The sequence below is a fragment of the Hippocampus guttulatus genome, chromosome 19 (genome assembly GCF_054856545.1).
Source record: "Hippocampus guttulatus isolate MCC_2025c chromosome 19, RoL_Hgut_1.0, whole genome shotgun sequence".
Taxonomy (NCBI): Eukaryota; Metazoa; Chordata; class Actinopteri; order Syngnathiformes; family Syngnathidae; genus Hippocampus; species Hippocampus guttulatus.
The window spans coordinates 10,492,182-10,512,948 of record NC_141279.1 but is presented as its reverse complement, the minus strand read 5'-3'; the positions used below and the strand labels follow the sequence as shown (position 1 = coordinate 10,512,948).

Here is a 20,767-nt window from a genome sequence, read left to right as displayed (position 1 = left end):
CATGGAGCAATTAACATATACAACAAACAGTAAAGCAAATCAGTAACAAAGACGGTAGAAAGCACCGAACAGCAAAACCAAGAACAAATCTAAGTCATGCTGAGTCAAATGCCAAAGAATACAAGTGAGTTTTGAGGCGGGTTTTAAAGATGGGCAGCGAGGAGGCTTGCCGAATGTTCAGTGGGAGGTCATTCCAGAGAGAGGGACCAGCAACAGAAAAGGCTCGATCCCCTCTGAGCCTCAGTTTAGTTCTTGGTACTTCTAAAAATGTCTGGTCCGCAGACCTGAGGCGGCGGGCAGATGTGTAGGGGCGGATGAGCTCAGAGAGGTAAGGTGGCGCGAGGTCATTTAGAGATTTGAAAACAAATAAGAGGATCTTGAAAATAACTCTAAAATGTATGGGGAGCCAGTGAAGGGATGCCAGAGTAGGCGTTATGTGCTCCCTCTTACGAGTACCAGTCAAGAGGCGGGCAGCGGCATTCTGGACCAGCTGAAGGCGCTTAATGGAGGACTGGCTGACTCCAAAGTAAAGGGAATTGCAGTAATCGAGCTGGGATGTGACAAAGGCATGAATTACTGTCTCAAAGTGTTCATGAGAGAGGAGAGGTTTTATTTTGGCCAGCTGTCTAAGGTGAAAGAAGCTGGATTTAACAACGGCACCAATTTGCCGGTCAAGTTTGAAATCACTGTCCAGTTTAAGGCCCAAGTTTGAGACTGTTGACTTAAGATAAGGAGACAGGGGGCCCAATTTCTTTGCACAAACAAATTGTATGTGCCACCATTCAAGACTGTCCATTCATTCATTTTCTTACTCTTAGATGAGCTCCTGCCACAGAGATGGCAGCTTTAGCAGGAAAGCCCAAAATTTCCTCTCCCCAACTAGTTTGTCCAGCTCTTTCAGGGAAATCCCAAGATGTTCTTCCCCCAGCTGGGAAACACAGTCTTTCCAGCGTGTCCTGGGTCATCCCTGGGGCCTCCTCCCATTTGGATGTGCCCAGAACACCTCACAAGGAAGGCCTCTAGGAGGCATCCTCACTATATGACCGAGCCAGTCATCTGGCTCCTCTAAATGAGAAATAGGCTGTACGCTCAGCCCCACCCTGATGACCAACCTTGTCACCCTACCTCTAAGGGAGAGGCTGGATACCCTTCAGAGGAAACTAATTTTGTCTGTTTGTCTCTGGGATATTGTTTGACCCACAGCTCATGAACACAGGTGAGGGTAGGAATGCACATCGACTGTTAAGTCGAGAGCTTCTCCTTTCGGCTCAGCTCTTTCTTCACCACGACAGACTGATACAGAATCCACACCACTGCAAACGCTGCACCGATCCTCCTCTCAGTTACCTGTTCCATTCTCCACTCACATGTGAAGAAGAACTCAAGATTCAGGGCTTGAACAACTCCACTTGAGACAGGATCTCATCCCCAACCTGGGAAAGCCAATGCGCCCTTTTCCGACTGAGGACCCTGGACTCAGATTTAGAGGTGCTAATTTTCATCCTAACTCCTTAAGAATTGGCTGTGAAATGCTCGAATGAGATTTTAAGAATGCTCTTTGATAAAGCCACCAGTACCACATCGTCTGCAAAAAGCAGCGATGCAATTATGAGGCCACCAAACCATAACCCCTCAATGCCTCATCTGTGCCTAGATATTCTGTCTGGAAAAGTTATGAACAGAATTGGTGACAAAGAGCAGCCTCACTGTCCAACTCTCACTGAAAACAAATCCGACTTACTACTGGCAATGCGAACAAACTCTTACATCAGAGGCACAGGGATTAAACAGCCTGTATACTCCCGAAAACACCTCCAACAGAACTCCCAGAGGCACATGGTCGACCACCTTTTCCAAGTCCACAAAACACATGTAGACTGGTTGGGTGAATTTCCTCGAAGCCGTCAAAACATGCGGCCGCAAATCCAATGATGCGATCACAAAGTCAATCATTTTAATTCGTTAAGATTGCATGACCATCTGAGTTTTATGTTATGTGTTGTGTTATATTATTTTGTGATTTTATGTTAAATGTTTTGTAAAGTGCTTCGTTACAGCTGCAGTTGTTGTCAAAGTGCTATATAAATAAAGATGTATTGGATTGTATTTAACTGCGGCCAAGGGCCTTATGTTTAAACACAGTGCTCGTGATGGACGATCCGTGACAATCACGGAAGTTCAACCACAGAACACCACTTGGGTTCTGATCAGGGGGCCGGACCTCCAAATCACGCTCTTCCAGGTCTCACTGTCATTGCCCACAGGAGTACTGAAGTCCCCCAGCAGAATGAGGGTTTCCCCAGAGGGAGCACGCTCCAGCACACTCTTCCAAGGACTCCAAAAAGGGTGGGTACTCTGAGCTGCTGCTTGGTGCATAGGCACAAACAACAGTCAGGACGAGTCCCCCGACCCGAAGGTGTCGGGGGATGGCCGTTTTTTTTTTTCATTTTTATGTTGTGTGTGTTTTTTTTTGTGTGTGTTTCTGCATCTCACTGTTGTGACTTGAATGCACTTATTACATTTCTACATCAAATAAAAAGGATTTCATTTGACTTGAACAACGCTACAATGCAGATGGGCAAGGGGCACAATAATTCATTTAGGGGAAATTTTCTCATGATGCAAAAACGGGTTGCTATGCAACACTTTAGTCTATATCCTCGAAACAGCAATTTGGTAAACCTTGCAAAGAATTCACATTTTCCTTAAGCATGAGAAGTGTTCTGCTGTGGTCAGATCGAGTATCATAGGGCCAAACCAATAGAAAAAAGGAAAGGCAAATCAAATGCCAGAACAAGTAAATGATTAATTCACAATGAGGAAAAGATGGTGATGACGTAATGCTTGGCAAACAAACACAAAAGCAGGGCTGAGAGGAATGAAAAATCTCAGGTATTGAAAAGTAAATCATTTGTGTGCGCATGTTTCCGTGTTACTGACCTTTAGTATGGACTTGGCATAGTGAGAGAATGGGTATCTGTCTACATCTTGAGGCAGAGTGAGGTTGTGTGTTGCCTTTACTTGCGGAGATGCAACCTCTGTCACTGTTGCCGAGTGTCGATATCCTGTTTGAATGAAGTACACTGCAATTACAACCCGTCCAAATATCCTTTTCTGGATTCTTTTCTTGAAGATCACCTGCTGCCCTTCGAAACCTTGCCGACAGTTCGGCAGGGATCTCCAACATCCCCACATCCTACCGGTAAAAATGAGATCAGAGTACGGCCAGACATTGGGGGGACATCAGCAAATCGTATTTGACTTTTTTAGAGCAGAAATTGTCCTTTTTGTCTTACCATTGTTAGAAAGACTGAAGTCTTTTTCTTTTGTGGGGTGGGGGAGAGGTCTGGAATTAGCGACAGAGAAAGACAAACAAGCACAGAATCAGTAGGCAGTTTTAGTCAATTCAGACGCTTCACATACCAGCAAATTCACCAGATAAATCAATTGGTATGACTATGTCAGTCCAGACATTCTGCTCGGATGTATTCACTCAGCTCTCCCCTGAGATGAGTGAATACATATGAGCAGCTTGGATTGTCGTCCTGACACACCCGCATACATGCCTGGCCTTTGTACAATAAGATATGAGAGTCCAAAGGTCCAAATAGTCAGGGTGGTTTCATTTATGCCGAGTTTTCAGATACACATATGGTTTATTGGTTTGTTCCACCATTCCAAATTAGTCATTGGAAAGCAGCAGCTTTGCCTCGTGAGAGGTGCTGAGCAAGGGGGGGGGGGGGGGGGGGGGGCTTTATGCCGGTGTTCATCTTGGTGGATGAGAGCGTAGCCTTGCCCTGCCTTCGGGTGAGGGGATGGTTGCTGACTGTTTTTTTGGGACGATTCGCCAAATACGTCGGCCCCGTAGTCGAGTGGTTAGCGTGTCGACCTCACAGTGCAGAGGTACCGGGTTTGATTCCAGCTGCGGCCTTCCTGTGTGGAGTTTGCATGTTCTTCCGGGTACTCCAGTTTCCTCCCACATTCCCCAAAACATGCATGGCAGAAGACTCTAAATTGTCCCTCGATATGAGTGTGAGCGTAGATGGTGGTTCATCTCTGTATGCCCTGCGATTGGCTGGCAACCAGTTCAGGGTGTCCCCCGCCTACTGCCCAAAGACAGCTGGGATAGGCTTGACCCTTGTGAGGACAAAGCAGATCGGAAAACGGATGGATATTCGCCAAATAACGGCTACCCACCCCTTTGTGAGGACAAAGCAGATCGGAAAACGGATGGATATTCGCCAAATAACGGCTACCCACCCCTTTGTGAGTCCTTGCAGGGCGTGTCGTACTCAGCTGTGACAATTAAAACACTTGTTTCTCTATCCCACAAAATGTTTATCTGTTTCATACTCTAAACTGTTTTTGAAGCACCTTTATATCTATCGGTAGTACCTACTACGGGCGCTCACATCTTTTAAATTGAAACTGATTTTCCAATTCAAAACATTTTTTGCTGTGAATTTTCACTCTCAGCCTGTGTTGTGAAGTTGCTGTTGTTGTTGTTGTTTTTAAATATATATACATAATCCATCCACTTTCCGATCTGCTTATCCTCACAAAGGTCGCGGGTATGCACCAAATGTCATTCAAATAACACGGTAAATCAACACAGTGACATGCGGCATAAACTCAGACTATTTAAAGGTGGTGTCATGCCCAAAAATGAAATACAGCAGAGTGTAAAGGAAATTTTCTTGAAATACATTTAGATTACATTCAAGCGTGACAGGAGGATGAACATGGAAAATGAATTTGCCGAATCGGTTGGTTGAGGACAAATCTAATCAAATTTAAGATCGTAGCATTTCATGGCGCTTCCTATTGAAATTCTTGTGAAAAAATATTCCATCTTTGACAATTAGTCTTTTTTTTTTTTTAATTTACATTGCTTGGTTGAAGGTTTACGTCTGTTCTAACGAGCTACACTCTTTCAGAGGAAGCTGGACATATTTCATTCATTTATCTAAATTAAAATAGGCTGATGGTACAAAGGTCTATTTTTCATCATTTTCGGCCGACGCATTTTTGAATTTGGTAAAAAAAAAACAAGCAAAACAAAGATATGTACAAACCTGTTTGAGCCGTGGAGCTAGAAGTCTATGACGCCAAGGATCCGTTGTCGCTTCAAATTTCACAATAAGAAAGGTTGAAGTCCAAAAGTGGAGGACGACGAAGGTAGAGGCAGGGTGGAAGGAGTGTGTATACTTAAGTGACGCAGCCCAGATAAGTAAGCTCTTTGAAGAATGTGATATGGTTTTACACAACGCGCAGTCACGTATGTTGTTGCTGAGGTGATATTTATCAAATATTTTGGGAGTCATTAGATTTGGGTTTCGTTTAGTTTTGGCTGGCGAGAGAATTTAAAAAAACAAAACAATTGAATTATTTGAAGTAATCAACATGACGCTTTTGGATAACAGTTTGCTATGGTTCTTGAAAAACAAATTGTTGTTTTCTGCGATTTGTGTGATTGATGATTTTCAAGGCGTTTTGGTTGTGTTCAATGAATATAGTTCCGATTTGCTCAGAGATATACAGTATATATTAAAAAAAAACTAGATTACCTCAATGTTCATGTTTTGCTTTTGTTAAATGTGTTTCCCTGGACGAATGAGCCAGTCCTGTTTTCGACTGTCGTAAAAAAAATCTCATCTCTTAAATCAGATGAATCATATATCAAAAGCCAAAAATTGTAACTCAGCACATTATTGTGTAAACAAACTAACATTGGTGACAGACTGGATGAGAGAAATTAAGGTCGGACAAAGATTTTGGTTTCGAATTGGCGCAATGGACTTGCACGAATGTTTTCTCACATGCATTTTAGTGTATCCACTACTGCTCGTGAAACAATGTCATTTTCATGTTATAAATATTCATTAATATATTTTTAACCTCATGGGCCTACCATTCTCTCGGCTGATTTTGTGATGTTTTTGTTTTTAACACCAGCTGGAGTGTTGGGCGTGACCTTTGGTGCACCTGTGTCTCGTGAACAATCAAGCTGCTGTTTATTTAAGGACTCTGACTTCTGATTGATTATCTTTGTCAGCTTATTGACCTTGAGGGCTGTTTATTCCCAAGTGCCATTTTCTAGACCTCTTGCTCATAGTCGCTTTGGTCTAAATCGCCTTTTGTTTCATAAGTATACTTTTGAACGAGTTATTTTTATCTTTCCTGGCTGTTTGTCGCCAGCGATTTGTTTGTACTTTGTCGGTCTTGCACTTTTGTGAGTCTGCCTTTTTGGGATCCACTTTCCAACCGATCTTTATTCAGACCTTGTCAGATTTATGTGGCGATGTACTCTGTCATTTCTCACCTTAACTACACTGTATTCATAGAGCACTTTAAAACAACCACCGCTGTATGTAAAGTGTGGTGCATGCAGCAAAAATAATTTATACAACAATAAATTAATAAGACACTACAAAGCACAAAAACAGTAAAACTAAAAATCAAGTCTCATGCTGAGTCAAAGGCCAAAGAATAATAAGGGAGGTGGCACTTGGAATAAAAACTTATCACATCCTCTGGTTGTTTAATTAAAAAACAATCGATTATTATTATTTTATCACCGTCTCCATTGTTTGTATTGCACTGTTTCTAATTTGGGGCCACAGCGGTTGACTGTTATTGTACGTCCACACACATTCCAAAAACATGCACGGGAGGTTACTTGAACACTCTAAATTGTCCGTTGGTATGATTGTGACCGCGAACGGTTGTTTGTTGATGTGTGCCCTGCGATTGGCTAGCAACCAGTTCAGGGTGTACCCCGCCTACTGCCCAAAGACAGCTGATAGAGTCTCCAGTGATGCCCGCGACCCTTGTGAGCATCAGCGGATCAGAGAATGGATGGATGGATGTTTCAAATTTGTTGAGAATCCAAAATACCCATGTTCTAATGATCATAAATTGGTCATATAGCTATAAATGGGTGGATTGTCAGGGGGCTTGATTTAAAAACAACACAAAAAAAATGCATTGACTGAAAAAAATGGTGCATTTAAGCAGAATTGTTTATTTTTGAATAGGAGGACGACAGTGACTCACATGTTTCAGTCTGATGGAGCTTGACTTGTTGGATCAGCAACAGCAATCATGGCAAATTATTTTTTTTACCTATGTAGAACTTGATCGGCAGTCGCAACAAATGTTGTCCAATATATCAATGATGTCGATGTATCCATTACAGTGCCAGCACAGGATAGTGAATGAGAACTAAGTAAAATTCAACGAGGTCTCAAACATGAACTAAACAACTTTTCTTATCCTTATGTCTTGAAATCTTATTCACATTTTTCAATTTTTAATAAATGCGTTTTTCATGTCTTGAATTTGTAAAAAGTCATATTTTTGTTTTTTACTAATGAAGGGTTCGGTGAACGTGCATATGAACTGGTTGGGTTCGGTCCCTCGAACAAGGTTAAGAACCACTGATCTAGTGCATTATGAACAAGGCAATTTAATTTAACGATTGAAGATGTTATTTGTTAATTTGAGCTGGTGATGTAGCAAATCAAGGCTATTCGCAAACCTTACTTTTTTAAATGGATGTTCAAATCACATGAGGATTGTAAAATGCACCGCCATCGAATGGAGAAAAGGTAAAAATACAAAAAAAACCAAAACAAATGCAGGTCAGGGGTTGAAAGCATGCTATAATTAATCACAACAAAACTGCAAGGTGATGTCACAAAATAAAAATGGGCCGAATCAAGTCACTACAAAAATATATTCTCGAAAGATACCCAATATTTTGCAACAAATTACCAAAATATTATTGTACAACCTAAACATCAGTTTACCCCACATAGGAAAGGCCCAAAAGGTACAACAAATCAAGTCACATATGGTATACATTAAACAAGATTGCACTACGATATCTTTCAAATCACATTCATGAATTACAATATACATGGACAGAAGTTGTTTTGTCAAAAAAAAAACAACAACAAAAGAAAGAAAAATACACAGGACAAATTCCCAACCCCATAAAAAAATTCTGACAAGTACAACACTGTAAATTGCATTACAGCTTTGTCATTGTGACATTTGACAAGTTGCACTAAATGAACAAGAGGTGGTATTGATTAAAAAAAAAAAAATCATGGTGGTTGAGATCCGTGCACAGCCATAATTGCCAGGTCATTAATTCATCCTCCAGAATATAAAACCAATTAAAGCCAGATATGAGATCTCTTAAAATGCAGCCATTAACCTTAACAACAAACCAAATGCATTTAAGTTAACGTGTACTAGCTGCCAGTGATTAAGGCTTTCCTATTTCAAGGAAATGTATGCATTTCTTTCACAGTTTAAAACAGTTCGCAGGGTGTCACAACATGTTTTGTCAAAAACGCCCTCTTTTACGAAACCCAGCTGAAATCAGCTTTTTTTTTTTTTTTTGAGGGGGCACTATCCAGTCTCACTCAAATTTATTTCAACTTTTTTTTTGTAATCCAAGTTCAGTAATTCAGAACACATTCTCATTTGCAATTCAGAACTGGCCGCTGACAGCAGAGTAAAACAAAGCAAATCCTAAAAGTCAATTGACGATCATGTCCCTTTTAAACAGTCTCGAGTGGTATTCAATTTTTAAAAAGTCATCACGACTAACAAGGCATCCAGTTTGTGAGACGCTGAAAACTGAAGTTTTCAGTTGCAAAAAGACGAAAAAAATTGCATTGAATAAAATGGTTGTTTTCGAGTTGATAGTCATCCCCCCGCAAGTGGTGGCGCTCCTTCAACTTCTGTCTTCAAAATAGGTGAGACCTCTGTTGAACCGGCACTCTGAGCACATGCTACTCCGGAACATTTTGGTCAAGACATGAGAAGGGGGCCCTGAGAATCTTTGAGTTCATCAGTCACATATAGTGGTTCTGAAAGCCGAGGCCATTGCTGGAACAAGCTGATCGGATGGTCAACAATCTGAAGATAAAAAAAAAAAAAGTATGACTTTTCACTGTTTTTTTTTTGTGGGTGGTTAGATTACAGTTTTTTCCGCACTATAAGGAGCACCTAAAAGCATTCCATTTTCCCACGAGCGAGAGTGCGCCCTATAATCCGATGCGCCTCATATATGCACGCTTGTGTTTTTGCGCCTGTAATGAGCAGCATTTTTCACAGCGCTATTTTGTTCAGCGGAGATGCCAGCACTGTTGGAAAGTCTGCATCGGTGCGGCTGGATGGATGGCTGCTGGAGTTGAGGATGAGGAGATAGGAGCAATTTCATCAAACTGGAAATGTGAGCCAATCTCTTTTTTTCGTCAATGGACGCTACAGCTTCTTGTTTGCTTTCAAACTTAGCTTGTAGCAGACGTGTGCACATTTTCAGCATGACGTCTCTGATCCACTGGTGAGGACACTTTGATTCTCTCCTCTTTCATCTAGAACTGCTTCAATCAACAACGTGTATGCAGAAAATGTGGTTAAGATTGCATGACTGTCTGTGTCTTATGTGTTGTGTTGTGTTGTATAATTTTGTTATTTTATGTTAACTGTTGATGGTGGCGCGGGTACCCGCAGCGGCTCCTCTTGCTCCTGTGGTTGCACTGTGGTTGAGAGTGAAGATATCACCTATATATGTTATATGTTTAGCTTAAAACTTTGTATCATAGTCAGGTCGACTTTGACACTAGTCTCTGTCCTGAACATCTGCTGAAGTACTTAAAACAAAGAATGTAGTGTGAAGTTTAGATTCTATTTTCACTTGGTTAATTAACACCCCCCCCCCCCCCCGAGGGTTTTCTTGCCTCCTCCACCTCGTAAAAGTCCCTGAAGCCTGTCAAATGCCTTCGAAGAGGAACCCTAATCTCAAGATTTGTGGACCAGCAGATATGGTCTGTACTTTGTCAAAATGCCAAGATCGAACTTTGCTTGACTTTCTTTGTCTCTGAATTTTTACATAAGGGGAAGGACTGCCCGCCCCTAATTAATATAATTAACATACTATGCCTATATGTACGTGTGACTGTAGTTGCTCTGGGCTTCCTGATGAAATCTGAGACTCACAGGAGCCCGAATCGATTCGTGTTGTGAACGTTCAGTAAAACATCTTGCAAGAACTTCTCCATTTCCAGCCTCTGACTTTTGCACATCAACTCAGCCCGAATCAAACGAACACGCGGAGGACCTGGGGAAGTGGAGAACGGTCAAGGGATCCCGCCGTGTCGACAACAACACGCTTCCCCTTGCTTGATCATCCTCCAACAATAGGAAAGAAATTTCATCTGTGCTGTATGTTGCACATCGAGCATATTTGACAATAAAGTTGACTTGACTTGGTGTTCTAGTCACTTTATATTCTCCATTGAGTGTTTCCCTGTTAGTGTTCCAATGCTATCTAGTGATGATTATTAGCAGGAACCAATTGTAACGTAAACGGGTTCTGCCCGACACTAATTGACATGTGCATTCACCAACACACACTCAAACAAACAACTACTTTGTGAGCTCTGCGCCGCTATCATGAAACGAAGATAATACCAAAAGCATAATTGACTACTGACCAAACGAAGGAAGAAGGAGACAAGCAAAACTTCTCAGTATTGTAGCCCCTAGTGGATGGTCTGTGTGCCTTTTTGTTGAATCAATTGTCTTCATAACTTTTTGTCTTTCATTTATTCTTTTGTAATCCCATTTGTATTTATATGTTTCATGTCCGTATTTGTGACCAGCGGTTGTGAAGGCTCTATATAAACACAGCTGTATTGTATTGTATTCCCTTTAGCGTACCACCATCTAGTGGATGCGTAGCGCAACCGCAGTCACTATTGTTGCTTCTATTCTATGCGCCTTATAATGCAGTGGGCACTATATATGAAAACCGTTTAAAAATAGGCCATTCATTGAAGGTACGCCTTATAATCTAAAGTGCCTTATAGTGCAGAAAATACGGTACAACCCGACTGCGCACACATTAACTGTCAAAGGGAAACAAACATTTTAGGTGCAAAATTGGATTATGCTTGTGGAACGGTGGGAAAACGACACTGGAAAACTAATACTGTGTCGGGTTAAAGAGTTTTTGTGTTTGTTGAAAATGAATTGAAGTGCAAAGTTCAACTGCTAATGGTTAAGCATGACACGATGACATTGGCGAATCGGGCTGGGCCATATGGCTGAAATTTTTTTCATTTTATAGCAGTACTTTATAACAGCCGATATTTATGATTATTCTTTTTTTTAACTAGTCAAAACAAGACAAAATATTACGTGGATAAAAAGACAACTATCGATTTTTCATGGGCACATGCATGAATTTGATTTTTTTTGCAGACTTTTTTTTTTTAATTCTGGAATATTTGTTGTTGCTGACAAACTTCTAATCCACACTTTCACCCATTCATAATAAATATTGTGACGAGTGGAAATTTGAGTATTTACCTGTCAAGTTGATTTTTGATTCGTGTGTGCCCCTATATTTTCTACTTGTACTCCTAAAAATTCCAGTTCAGTGTCATTGTGCTCATCAAAAAAAAAAAAAAAAAATGTGAGTCTGCAGCCCTGTGGTACCCGAGGGGCTGTACTCAGATCCTCTCGTAAGTAATGGGAGTAGGTAATGTGTCACGTACCTAAACATGGTCACCTTCCAGTGACCTTTGAATCTCATGCAGCACTTCTGTATGAAAAAAAAAATCACTAAATTATTCACTCAGTCATATTAGGCAACAACTTGCTCTGAATGTATTTTATAGAACGGATGCAATGTCAACAATTTTTTCCTGACAATATTGCTCATAGTGTTTTATGATAAGATAAGAAAAATGCAGATAGAAGCACGTGGCAGTTAAAAAAAAGCAACTCTTAGATGATTGACAAACATCTTTCTTCGATATGAGTAGTCGCTCTCACACATTCTCCATCACATGCTCTGCCCTTTGTCATTCTCACGATACATGCAGACGAACGCGCACACACACACACATTTATATATACACACACACACACAGTATATATACCATATTTTCCACACTATTGGGCGCACCAAAAAGTATTTTTTCTTAAAAGCTCACCGAGTGTGTGAAAATCCGGTGTGTCTTTTGTATGGTCATTACGGTAGAACGTCGACTCCAAGATGGCTCCTTCCTGGAGACATGCTTACAATGTTTCGTTGCGTTCAAGACCGCCACCGAAAAACGTAAACTAACGATTACTTCAATGAAACGACAAAAATTGAAAATAATACATCAAAATTGTAAATTTCCCCAGTGTGGGACAAATAAAGGATATCTTAAAACTGAAAAACAAGCGAGGATACAACAAAATAAATTCTATTGCCCCGCCCCCTACAGAATTTATATTGTGATTTCATCATTTGTGAATACACAAAGGAATAAATAACTACGACTGACATCTTCTTGTGTTATTTTGACTTCAAGATGGCGCCGCGGGAGCGGCTGCCTTTCCAGCAGCTCCTATTTTGTTTTTCTACTTCTTCCTCTCATAACTTTGCTGCTGTGAAGTGGGAATTTCTCCATTGTGAGACTATTAAAGGTTTTCTTATTTTATCTTATCTGATGGCGGCCCGGGAGTCCAGTGGTTAGCACGTCGGCTTCACAGTGCAGAGGTACCGGGTTCGATTCCAGCTCCGGCCTCCCTGTGTGGAGTTTGCATGTTCTCCACGGGCCTGCGTGGGTTTTCTCCGGGTGCTCCGGTTTCCTCCCACATTCCAAAAACATGCATGGCAGGCTGATTGAACGCACTACATTGTCCCTAGGTGTGAGTGTGAGCGCGCATGGTTGTTCGTCTCTGTGTGCCCTGCGATTGGCTGGCAACCGGTTCAGGGTGTCCCCCGCCTCCTGCCCGAAGACGGCTGGGATAGGCTCCAGCACCCCCCGTGACCCGAGTGAGGATTAAGGAGTTCGGAAAGTGGATGGATGGATGGATTTTATCTGATTGCGACGAAAAAGGAAATGCCAATGGGTTTTTCGGAGGCGGTCATGAACGCCTCTCGAGTTGACCGGAAGAAAAGAAGGGAAGGAGACGGACAAAGTTTGTTGAAAAAATGAGAGCTGTGGTTGTGGTTTTATTATTTTTTTAAACGCAGACTTTATTAATGGTTTTCACAGTCTCAGCAAGTACAGGTACTGTACGTCTTTGTCCTTCTCCATGCTTTCTTCCCTTCCACTTGAGAGGCGTTCAGGCCTCCTACGAAAAACGTAAATTAATTCTTACTTCAATGAAACCACGAAGAAAATCAAGCAAGGAAATCACAAAATAAATTCTGAAGATGGAGATATAGAATTTATTTTGCGATTTCCCCACTTGATTTTCTATTTTGATGCATTATTTTCAATTTTCGTAGCTTCATTTCAGTACTGTAATACTTTTTTCAGAGGCGGTCATTAACGCCTCTCAAGTTGAACGGACACCTCTCGAGTTGAATGGAAGGAGCGTAGCAACATCTAGTGGACGCATTGTAGATTGCGCCTTTTAGTGCGAGGCGTCTTAATGTATGAAAAAAATTGACAAAATAGCCATTCATTGAAGGTGCGCCTCATAATCCAGTTCGTCTTTTCGTGCAGAAAATACAGTATATACATATATACACACACACACACTGTATATACATACACATACATATATAAATTTACTCACTCTCATCATTCAGCAAAGCATGCTCCATCACACGTCTAGCAGAAATATCTGGAACACACACAGGTAGCAGTGAAGTGAGCACAATGAGCCGCAGGAGCGAGAGAGCGAGGCTAGTACGACAAGAAGTTATTTCCTGGAAAAGAACACATGCATGTTAAACCTGCTGCTGTATTACAAGCATAAGTCTTTGTTTTACCTGAGTCTTCAACTTCTTGGCTGGTTTCCCTAGGGTATTGTTCAGAGAAAAAAAAATTAACCCTTGAATTCATTGGTGAACTCCTCAACTAAATGATCAACCAAACCTGTAGGCAGATAAAAATCCATCCGGTTTTGGCATGCTTTGAATGGAGGCATCTGAGGAAAGTGGAACCTCCACAAGGCAGCAAGGCTCCACGATGAAGCGACTGGACAGCGAGAAGCGCTCAAACTCAGACGGAGAGATGAGGTAGAAACCTGAAGAGAGTCAGCAACAGTGTTGTCACAGTTACGTTGAAAGTATAACGATTACTTAATCGATGACTTGATTTAAAAACTAACTCAGTTTAGATTAGATTACAAATTAATTTTTTACCCCCACTCAGCAACTGGCGACAACACACAAAAATGCCAACCAGTTTGCCAATATTTTTCAAGTGCATTTTTATAGAAATAGAATTCTAGAAGAAATTTCATCTTTGCTGTATGTCATACATAAAGCATATTTGACAATAAAGATGACCTTGACCTTGACATTGATAGCACTGTTTGATGATGGTTCTTTTTAAAATAGTCTTGGTTTTACTTAACCCTTTCATGCACCCTGTAACCCGATAACATGATCATCTGTCCACTGTCGTCACCACTGTCCCTGAAAGGGTTTGATCATAAATCGGCTCCTTGATTTGAATGAAAATGATGAGTTGTTCTAGACTTCACACAAGTACTTTACCTTTCATAAAATATAAAATAGAGGCAGCTTTTTTTTGACCTGACGAATTCAACTGTTAATACAGAATGAAAACTAACAGTTATAGAGTCCTTGGTTGATAACTAGAACTTCTAAAATCTTCTTAGCATGTTTTATGAACAGTGAAACGGATGTTAATGTTCACAGCATCAGTGCAGCAAGTAGTTTTCAAATGCATTTGACCACATAAATCCAGTAAAAAAATGTTTGAGGAGTTTTTTTTAATTAAAAGATATTAAAACTAATTCAGTACCAGTCAATTCTGGACCAAGTCTGAAAAGACGTTTAAAAACGTCTTTGGGAGTGAATGAGATAATAATGGGCTTTGCGCACCTCCTCAGTCAGTCTCGGGGCTGTGGGAATGATTTCAGTTTGATAAGTCACCACTAGATGGCAGGAGTGGTTTTGATCAGATCTTGGTGGCACACAATGTGAGTGGGTGTGGGGTGTGGTATGGCGAACCTACGTCACGAGGTGACGTACGGAAGCAGTGTAGTGTTGAGAACATGGATGAATACAAGCGGCTAACTCTAAAACAAAGCTTTTTCAAAACAAAAAAAGCTCTCAAAATTTGAGAAAAACGTCCGGCACTGAATGAGTTCATTTGATTTCTGGTCTGGAAATTGTAATGCGTTCACATGCTTGTGACCAAAAAACATGGTCAGGCTAGAGTATCAACATCATCTCGTCAGCATAAAACTGAACAAGTTGCATCCAAGAAGTTGCCAATACTGGCCCTGCAGTATCGCATTTCACTAGTAATAACACAGTTCACCACTAGATAGCAGAAATGACTTAATAGTATTTCGATTCATCTATATTAGAGAATAATATTGATTGATTTATTTATGTTTTTAAGTCACTCTAACAGAGACTCTTCCAACAAGGAGAGGAAGGAGCATATACCTGTATTGTATGAGGCACACCAAAGCATTAAATTTTCTCAAAAGGTGACAGTGCACCAGAAATGCGATGTGTCTTATATATTCTGTTTTTTATACCGTATTTTTCGGATTATACGTCGCTCAGGATTGTAAATTGCACAAACCGAAAAATGCATAATTAAGAAGGAAAAAACATAAGTCGCACTGAAGTATAAATCGCATTTTTGGGGGAAATCTATTTGATCAAATCCAACACCAAAAACATGCATGTCATCCTGAAAGGCAATTTAAAATAAAAATAAAACTAGAGAACAACAGGCTGAATAAGTGTACGATATGCTAATGGTACATGACGCTTAAACAACAAACTGTGAATGTTCCTGGTATGTTCACGTAACATAAGAGTTATTTAGACAACTAACTCAAATTATCCTCAAAATGAGGATAATTCGAGCGTGGTTTTTTTTTCTTCTCCCCCTCTCCCTCCCTTGTGGTTTCTTTCTGACTTCCGGGTTGAGTGAACGCTGGCGCATTTGGCTTCCGCTGCTCAACCCGTATTGTTTTGTGTTTTTTGTTATTGTAAAGTGTCCTTGGGTGTCTTGAAAGGCGCTTATAAATAAAATGTATTATTATTATTATTAACCATTTCACACATTAGTCGCTCCAGAGTATAAGTCGCACCCCCGGCCAAACTATGAAAAAAACTGCGACTTATACTCTGGAAAATACGGTACGTAGTATTTCAAACGTTCTGTAAAGCTACTTTGTTACAGCTGCAGTAGTTGTGAAGGCTCTATATCAATAAAGCTGTATTGCATTGTATTGTATTCCTTTAGCGTGACTCCATCTAGTGGACGCAGAACACAACCGTAGCCACTATTGTAACTTCTATTCTATGCACCTTATAATGTGGTGCACCCTATATATGAAAACAGTTTTAAAATAGGCCAGTCATTGAAAGTGCGCCTTATAGTGCGGAAAATACGGTACATGTCGTGCCTTGAAAAATTATTCGTACCTCTGATAACTTTTTATACATGTTGTCACCTTAGGCCGGGTATAGTAGGATTTTTCACATTTAAAAAAACCCCCATCTTTTTGGCAGACCCCACACATAAAGCTTGCCTTGGATTGGAGTTCATTGGGGCATCGGAGTTTGTCAAAGAACAAGCGATAAAAGATAATGAAATGTGAAATATTGCAAACAATCTATTCAAACAAATGTTTGAAAGCATTCTGTACCATGCCAGCTTTTCTTTTATAGAGATTGATACTTGTAAATACTTTTACCTTGGCCATGTCTTGTGAAGACACATGAAGCAATGCCGCTGACATCTTCTTTGCGAATGCAGGGGAAACGCACCTGCAGCTTCACCCCTGGTAATGATATCACAAGAAGGTCGCCTTGATTTGTCAAAACCACCAGGGCACTCTCGCAATAGTCCTCTGATTGGCTACTGCCGAACCATGCCACGGCAACCCGCCGTACGCGGGAGCCATCCATAGCTGTTAGCTTCAGCTTCATCTTGGCACTCACTTTAGGAAGGGTGAATACCTGCACAAAAGAAAGTATCAGTTTGAAACTTCAAGTAATTTCACTTCTTAAATGTTTCACCTGTAATCACCACTGGAACTGTCAATATTGCAAGATTTGGTGGAAATCCAATTCCAAGTACCGTATTTTCCGCACTACAGGGCGCACCAAAAAGTCTTCCATTTTCGTAAAAGCTCACCGAGCGCCTTAAAATCCGGTGCGCCTTGTGTATGGTCATTACGGTAACACGTCGACCCCAAGATGGCTCTTTGCTGGAGACATGCTTACAATGTTTCACTTGCTGTTGGTTCAGTGAACTGTGTCGCTGCTTTATTAAATACGTTTTTGTTGCAGCTCCGAAAAAAGGAGAGCTGTGGTGTTGTTTTTTTAAAACGCAGTTTATTAATGGTTTTCACAGTCTCAACAAATACAGGTACGTCTTTGTCTGTCTCCGTGCCTTCTCTTCTTCTGTTCGACTCGAGAGGCGTTCATGACCGCCTCGGAAAAATGTAAATGAACTATTCCTTCAATGAAACTACGAAAATTGAAAATAATGCATCAAAACAGAAAATCAAGCGAGGAAATCACAAAATAAATTCTATAGCCCCACTACAGAATTTATTTTGTGATTTCTTCGTTTGTGAACACAGTACACAACAAAGGAATAAATATCAAACACTTCTGAGACAATCCAGTCTCCTCCAATTTAACTCAACTCAACTGTATTTATAGAGCACTTTCAAACAGCCATTGCTGCATACAAAGTGCTGTACATGGAGCAACGAACATATATCTTCGTTATAATAAAGTTTATCCAATCCAGTCCAATCCAATATACAACAATAAAACAGTAATTAGTAACAAAGATGGTAGTAGGCACCAAACAGTAAAACTAAGATCAAATTTACTGACATCTGATCGTTTTGTTGCAGCTACGGGGCTATATAATTTTTTGGGGATTTTCTGTTTTGATGCATTACTGTATTTTCAATTTTCGTAGTTTCATTGAAGTAATCGTTAATTTACGTTTTTTGGGAGGCGGTCACGAACGCCTCTCAAGTCAAACGAAAGAAGAGAAGGCACAGAGACGGACGGACAAAGACATACCTGGAGCTCTATCTAGTGGATGCCTTGTAGATTGCGCCTTATAGTCCAGTGCGTGCAATATATGAAAAAATTTAAAATAAATCATTATTTGAAGGTGCGCCTCATAATCCAGTGTGTCTTTTAGTGCGGAAAATACAGTAAATACAGAGCCAGTATCGGCAATAAAAATAGCATTGCCTTTTGTGTGCTTTTGTCTGATCTGACCTTAAACTGTTCCTCAGATGTAACAACAAGGTGATGGGACCCCTGCATATCAGGCGAACGAGCAAGGTCATGGGCGACCTCCAGCGGCTCAGGGAGAGGAGTACCGTGACCATCCAATACTACGAGGCCAACAATAGGGGCACGATGCATGAGCTGGATTTCTTTTGCTGCAGAAGTAGGGGAAGAACACAGACAACACAAATTAGACCGTCCAAGGATTTTGTGATCTCGTGACCACATCTTGGGGGGAGTATTTGTTTTCAGTCTTGCCATTTTGTTTCTGCTTCCCGGCCACGAAGATAAAGTTTATTGTCACTGGTTGATATTTGCTGCACATTTTTTCCCCCCAACCCACCGATTTCATGGGTTTATCATTCATGGGTAAAACTGAAAAAATATATATATACATACACATATAAATATTTTCAAATTCCAACATTATTATTATTATACTAGGGTTACACAATGGTGGCTTATGAAAACAATACAATTTACTGTATGCCGTGGAATCGGTTCCCCATCAGTGACGGTGTGATTGTGGGTGTGAATGGTTGTCTGTCTCTATATGTATGACTGACTGGCAACCAGTTTAGAGGTTAGTGCGCTTTTTGCCCAAAGTCAGCAAGGACAGGCTCCAGTAACCCTCGTGACCCTCTTCAGGATAAGCGGTGTTGAAAATGGATGTATGAATTTACTGTATTATTGAAAAAAACTAACAAAAGTGAGTTGCATGGCTCACTTGAAAAATGTATTTCCCACCTTTGACTTGCAGTATATGGAACCTTGTGATCAGCTAGCTTATTTAGCACAGTTCTCAAGGGCAGTGATCCGCATTCTATTCTTTCTTTGCACCTGGAGTGCTTTCACGAAAGGACTTTTTTTTGACAGACTGTAAAAGCTGTGGCGCAGCATCACGGATATAACGGCCCATCTGCCTGCATCAGATGACCACAACCGCGGCCACTTGTGAAAAAAAAAACCCAAATAAAACAAAACAAAAAAATTGCATCCATTGGACCAAGCAGCAATTAATTGTGTCATCTTTTGATCATACCCCCTGGCAAACTCACCCCCACTCCCACCCAAATAAACACAACGTCACCCCCTGACCCCTGCGCGGATGATTCCCAGTCCGCGAAAAGCCGTATAGAGCACTTTTTTAAACCAGTCCGTTACAAAAAAAAAGGTTGAGGACCACTGCTATAAAACATAGATAGCAATGCCATACCTGGGTTTTACTTTGAAGATGACTAGTGGAAACAATTGTTGCGGAGGGCTGACCAAACTTCAAATAGAGGCTGGCTTCATTGCAGTCAAGCTAACTGACTGACTGCAATATGCTTAGAACGCAAAAGCGCAATGACAGACTTGGACTGGAGCGCAATATTCAATTTCCGGTGCTCATGCACACCAGCGCACAACCTCTGCGCACCCTTGACTGTAGTGATGACTATAGTGAAGCAAAGTGGACGGACAACTATGAACCCATTGTATCCCAAAATCTAATACCTCACCAGGGTGTGCAGTGATGGGCTCATCTGTCCGATGCTCGACAGAAGGAAGCCGGAGTATGAATACATATACACAGCCCCCATTGGTCCCCGCCCAAAGCGAAGGTGTATTATGTGAACCTACAAGAAAAGAGGTGGACATAAGAACAGGCATTTTTGTGTATTCAAATCACATGTTGAATTTGGTGACTCACTGTCTGAGAGGAAGGTGTCAGCAAAGTAAAGTATCCGCACCAGACCGGTAAAAGAGTCATCTGACGAACGAGCCTCAATCTTCCTTTGAACAGGAGCTAACTCCATCTCGGCTAGTTCCGCCTCCAAACGAGCATTTGCCTCCTGGAGCTTTTTGGTGGTGATAATAACAACAATCCAAAAAAACAAAAATACAGAATATGTTAACATAGAATAGCTAAAGAGATGAGAAGTGGGAAACTTGAGTCACATGACTTGGACTCGAGTCGAACTATGTCGATAATTTGTTTCCTTGCGAATTACTGGGGAAAAGTTGACTTTGATTTGGCATTCACGAGACTCGACTCGACTCTACTTTTACTTCAACTCCATAACTTGACAAGTGCTTCGGTTTACATTGGAAAATCTTTTTTTTTTTTTGTATCGCGCATGCCACCAATTTGGTAACCGCATCAATGACGGCTACCATTATGCCAAACATTCAAGGATTATTCATCATTTTGATGAACCCGTGGAAAAAAAAAAAGAAAAAGAAAGCAACATGCAAGATTTACCGCTCGATGATGTGAGACATCTACAATGTTTACTTTGATCTGCCAGACGCAAGGCAGTCAAGGAATCTGAAGTATGAAGTTAAGCTAGCTAGGTTAGCTCAACAGTTTAGCTCACCTAAAGCTGGTCAAATATGAACTCAACTTGATATCAGTTCAGCATTTAATTGAGAGGAAAATCAAGCGAAAGATTAGACACCATGGTGAGTGTAACCTTGACACTATAGCATTAA

At 40.9% G+C, this 20,767-nt stretch overlaps 2 protein-coding genes across 9 annotated transcripts in view; both read right to left on the bottom strand.

Moving 5' to 3' along the window:
* Positions 1-5,133, bottom strand: part of myo15b (myosin XVB) — a 58,466-nt gene extending 53,333 nt beyond the window's left edge. Inside the window, exons 1-4 of the mRNA XM_086138641.1 lie at positions 5,076-5,133; positions 3,297-3,346; positions 3,139-3,196; positions 2,941-3,065 (exon numbers count right to left, since the gene is read on the bottom strand). Of these exons, the coding sequence (XP_085994767.1) occupies positions 2,941-3,065; positions 3,139-3,196; positions 3,297-3,299 (186 nt within the window). The 5' untranslated portion in view covers positions 3,300-3,346; positions 5,076-5,133. The remainder of the gene's footprint in view (positions 1-2,940; positions 3,066-3,138; positions 3,197-3,296; positions 3,347-5,075) is intronic.
* A 1,871-nt stretch (positions 5,134-7,004) lies between these two features.
* llgl2 (LLGL scribble cell polarity complex component 2) overlaps positions 7,005-20,767 on the bottom strand; it is a 55,824-nt gene continuing 42,061 nt past the window's right edge. For 3 of the 8 annotated variants that reach the window (XM_086137725.1, XM_086137727.1, XM_086137732.1), the window contains 8 exons: positions 19,986-20,133; positions 19,795-19,911; positions 18,281-18,447; positions 16,726-16,990; positions 13,908-14,058; positions 13,802-13,830; positions 13,606-13,653; positions 12,101-13,155 (listed from right to left, as the gene is read on the bottom strand). In XM_086137725.1, the coding sequence (XP_085993851.1) occupies positions 13,079-13,155; positions 13,606-13,653; positions 13,802-13,830; positions 13,908-14,058; positions 16,726-16,990; positions 18,281-18,447; positions 19,795-19,911; positions 19,986-20,133 (1,002 nt within the window). In that variant the 3' untranslated portion in view covers positions 12,101-13,078. The other 5 variants (XR_015103882.1, XM_086137726.1, XM_086137729.1 and 2 more) reach the window with 5 other exon arrangements.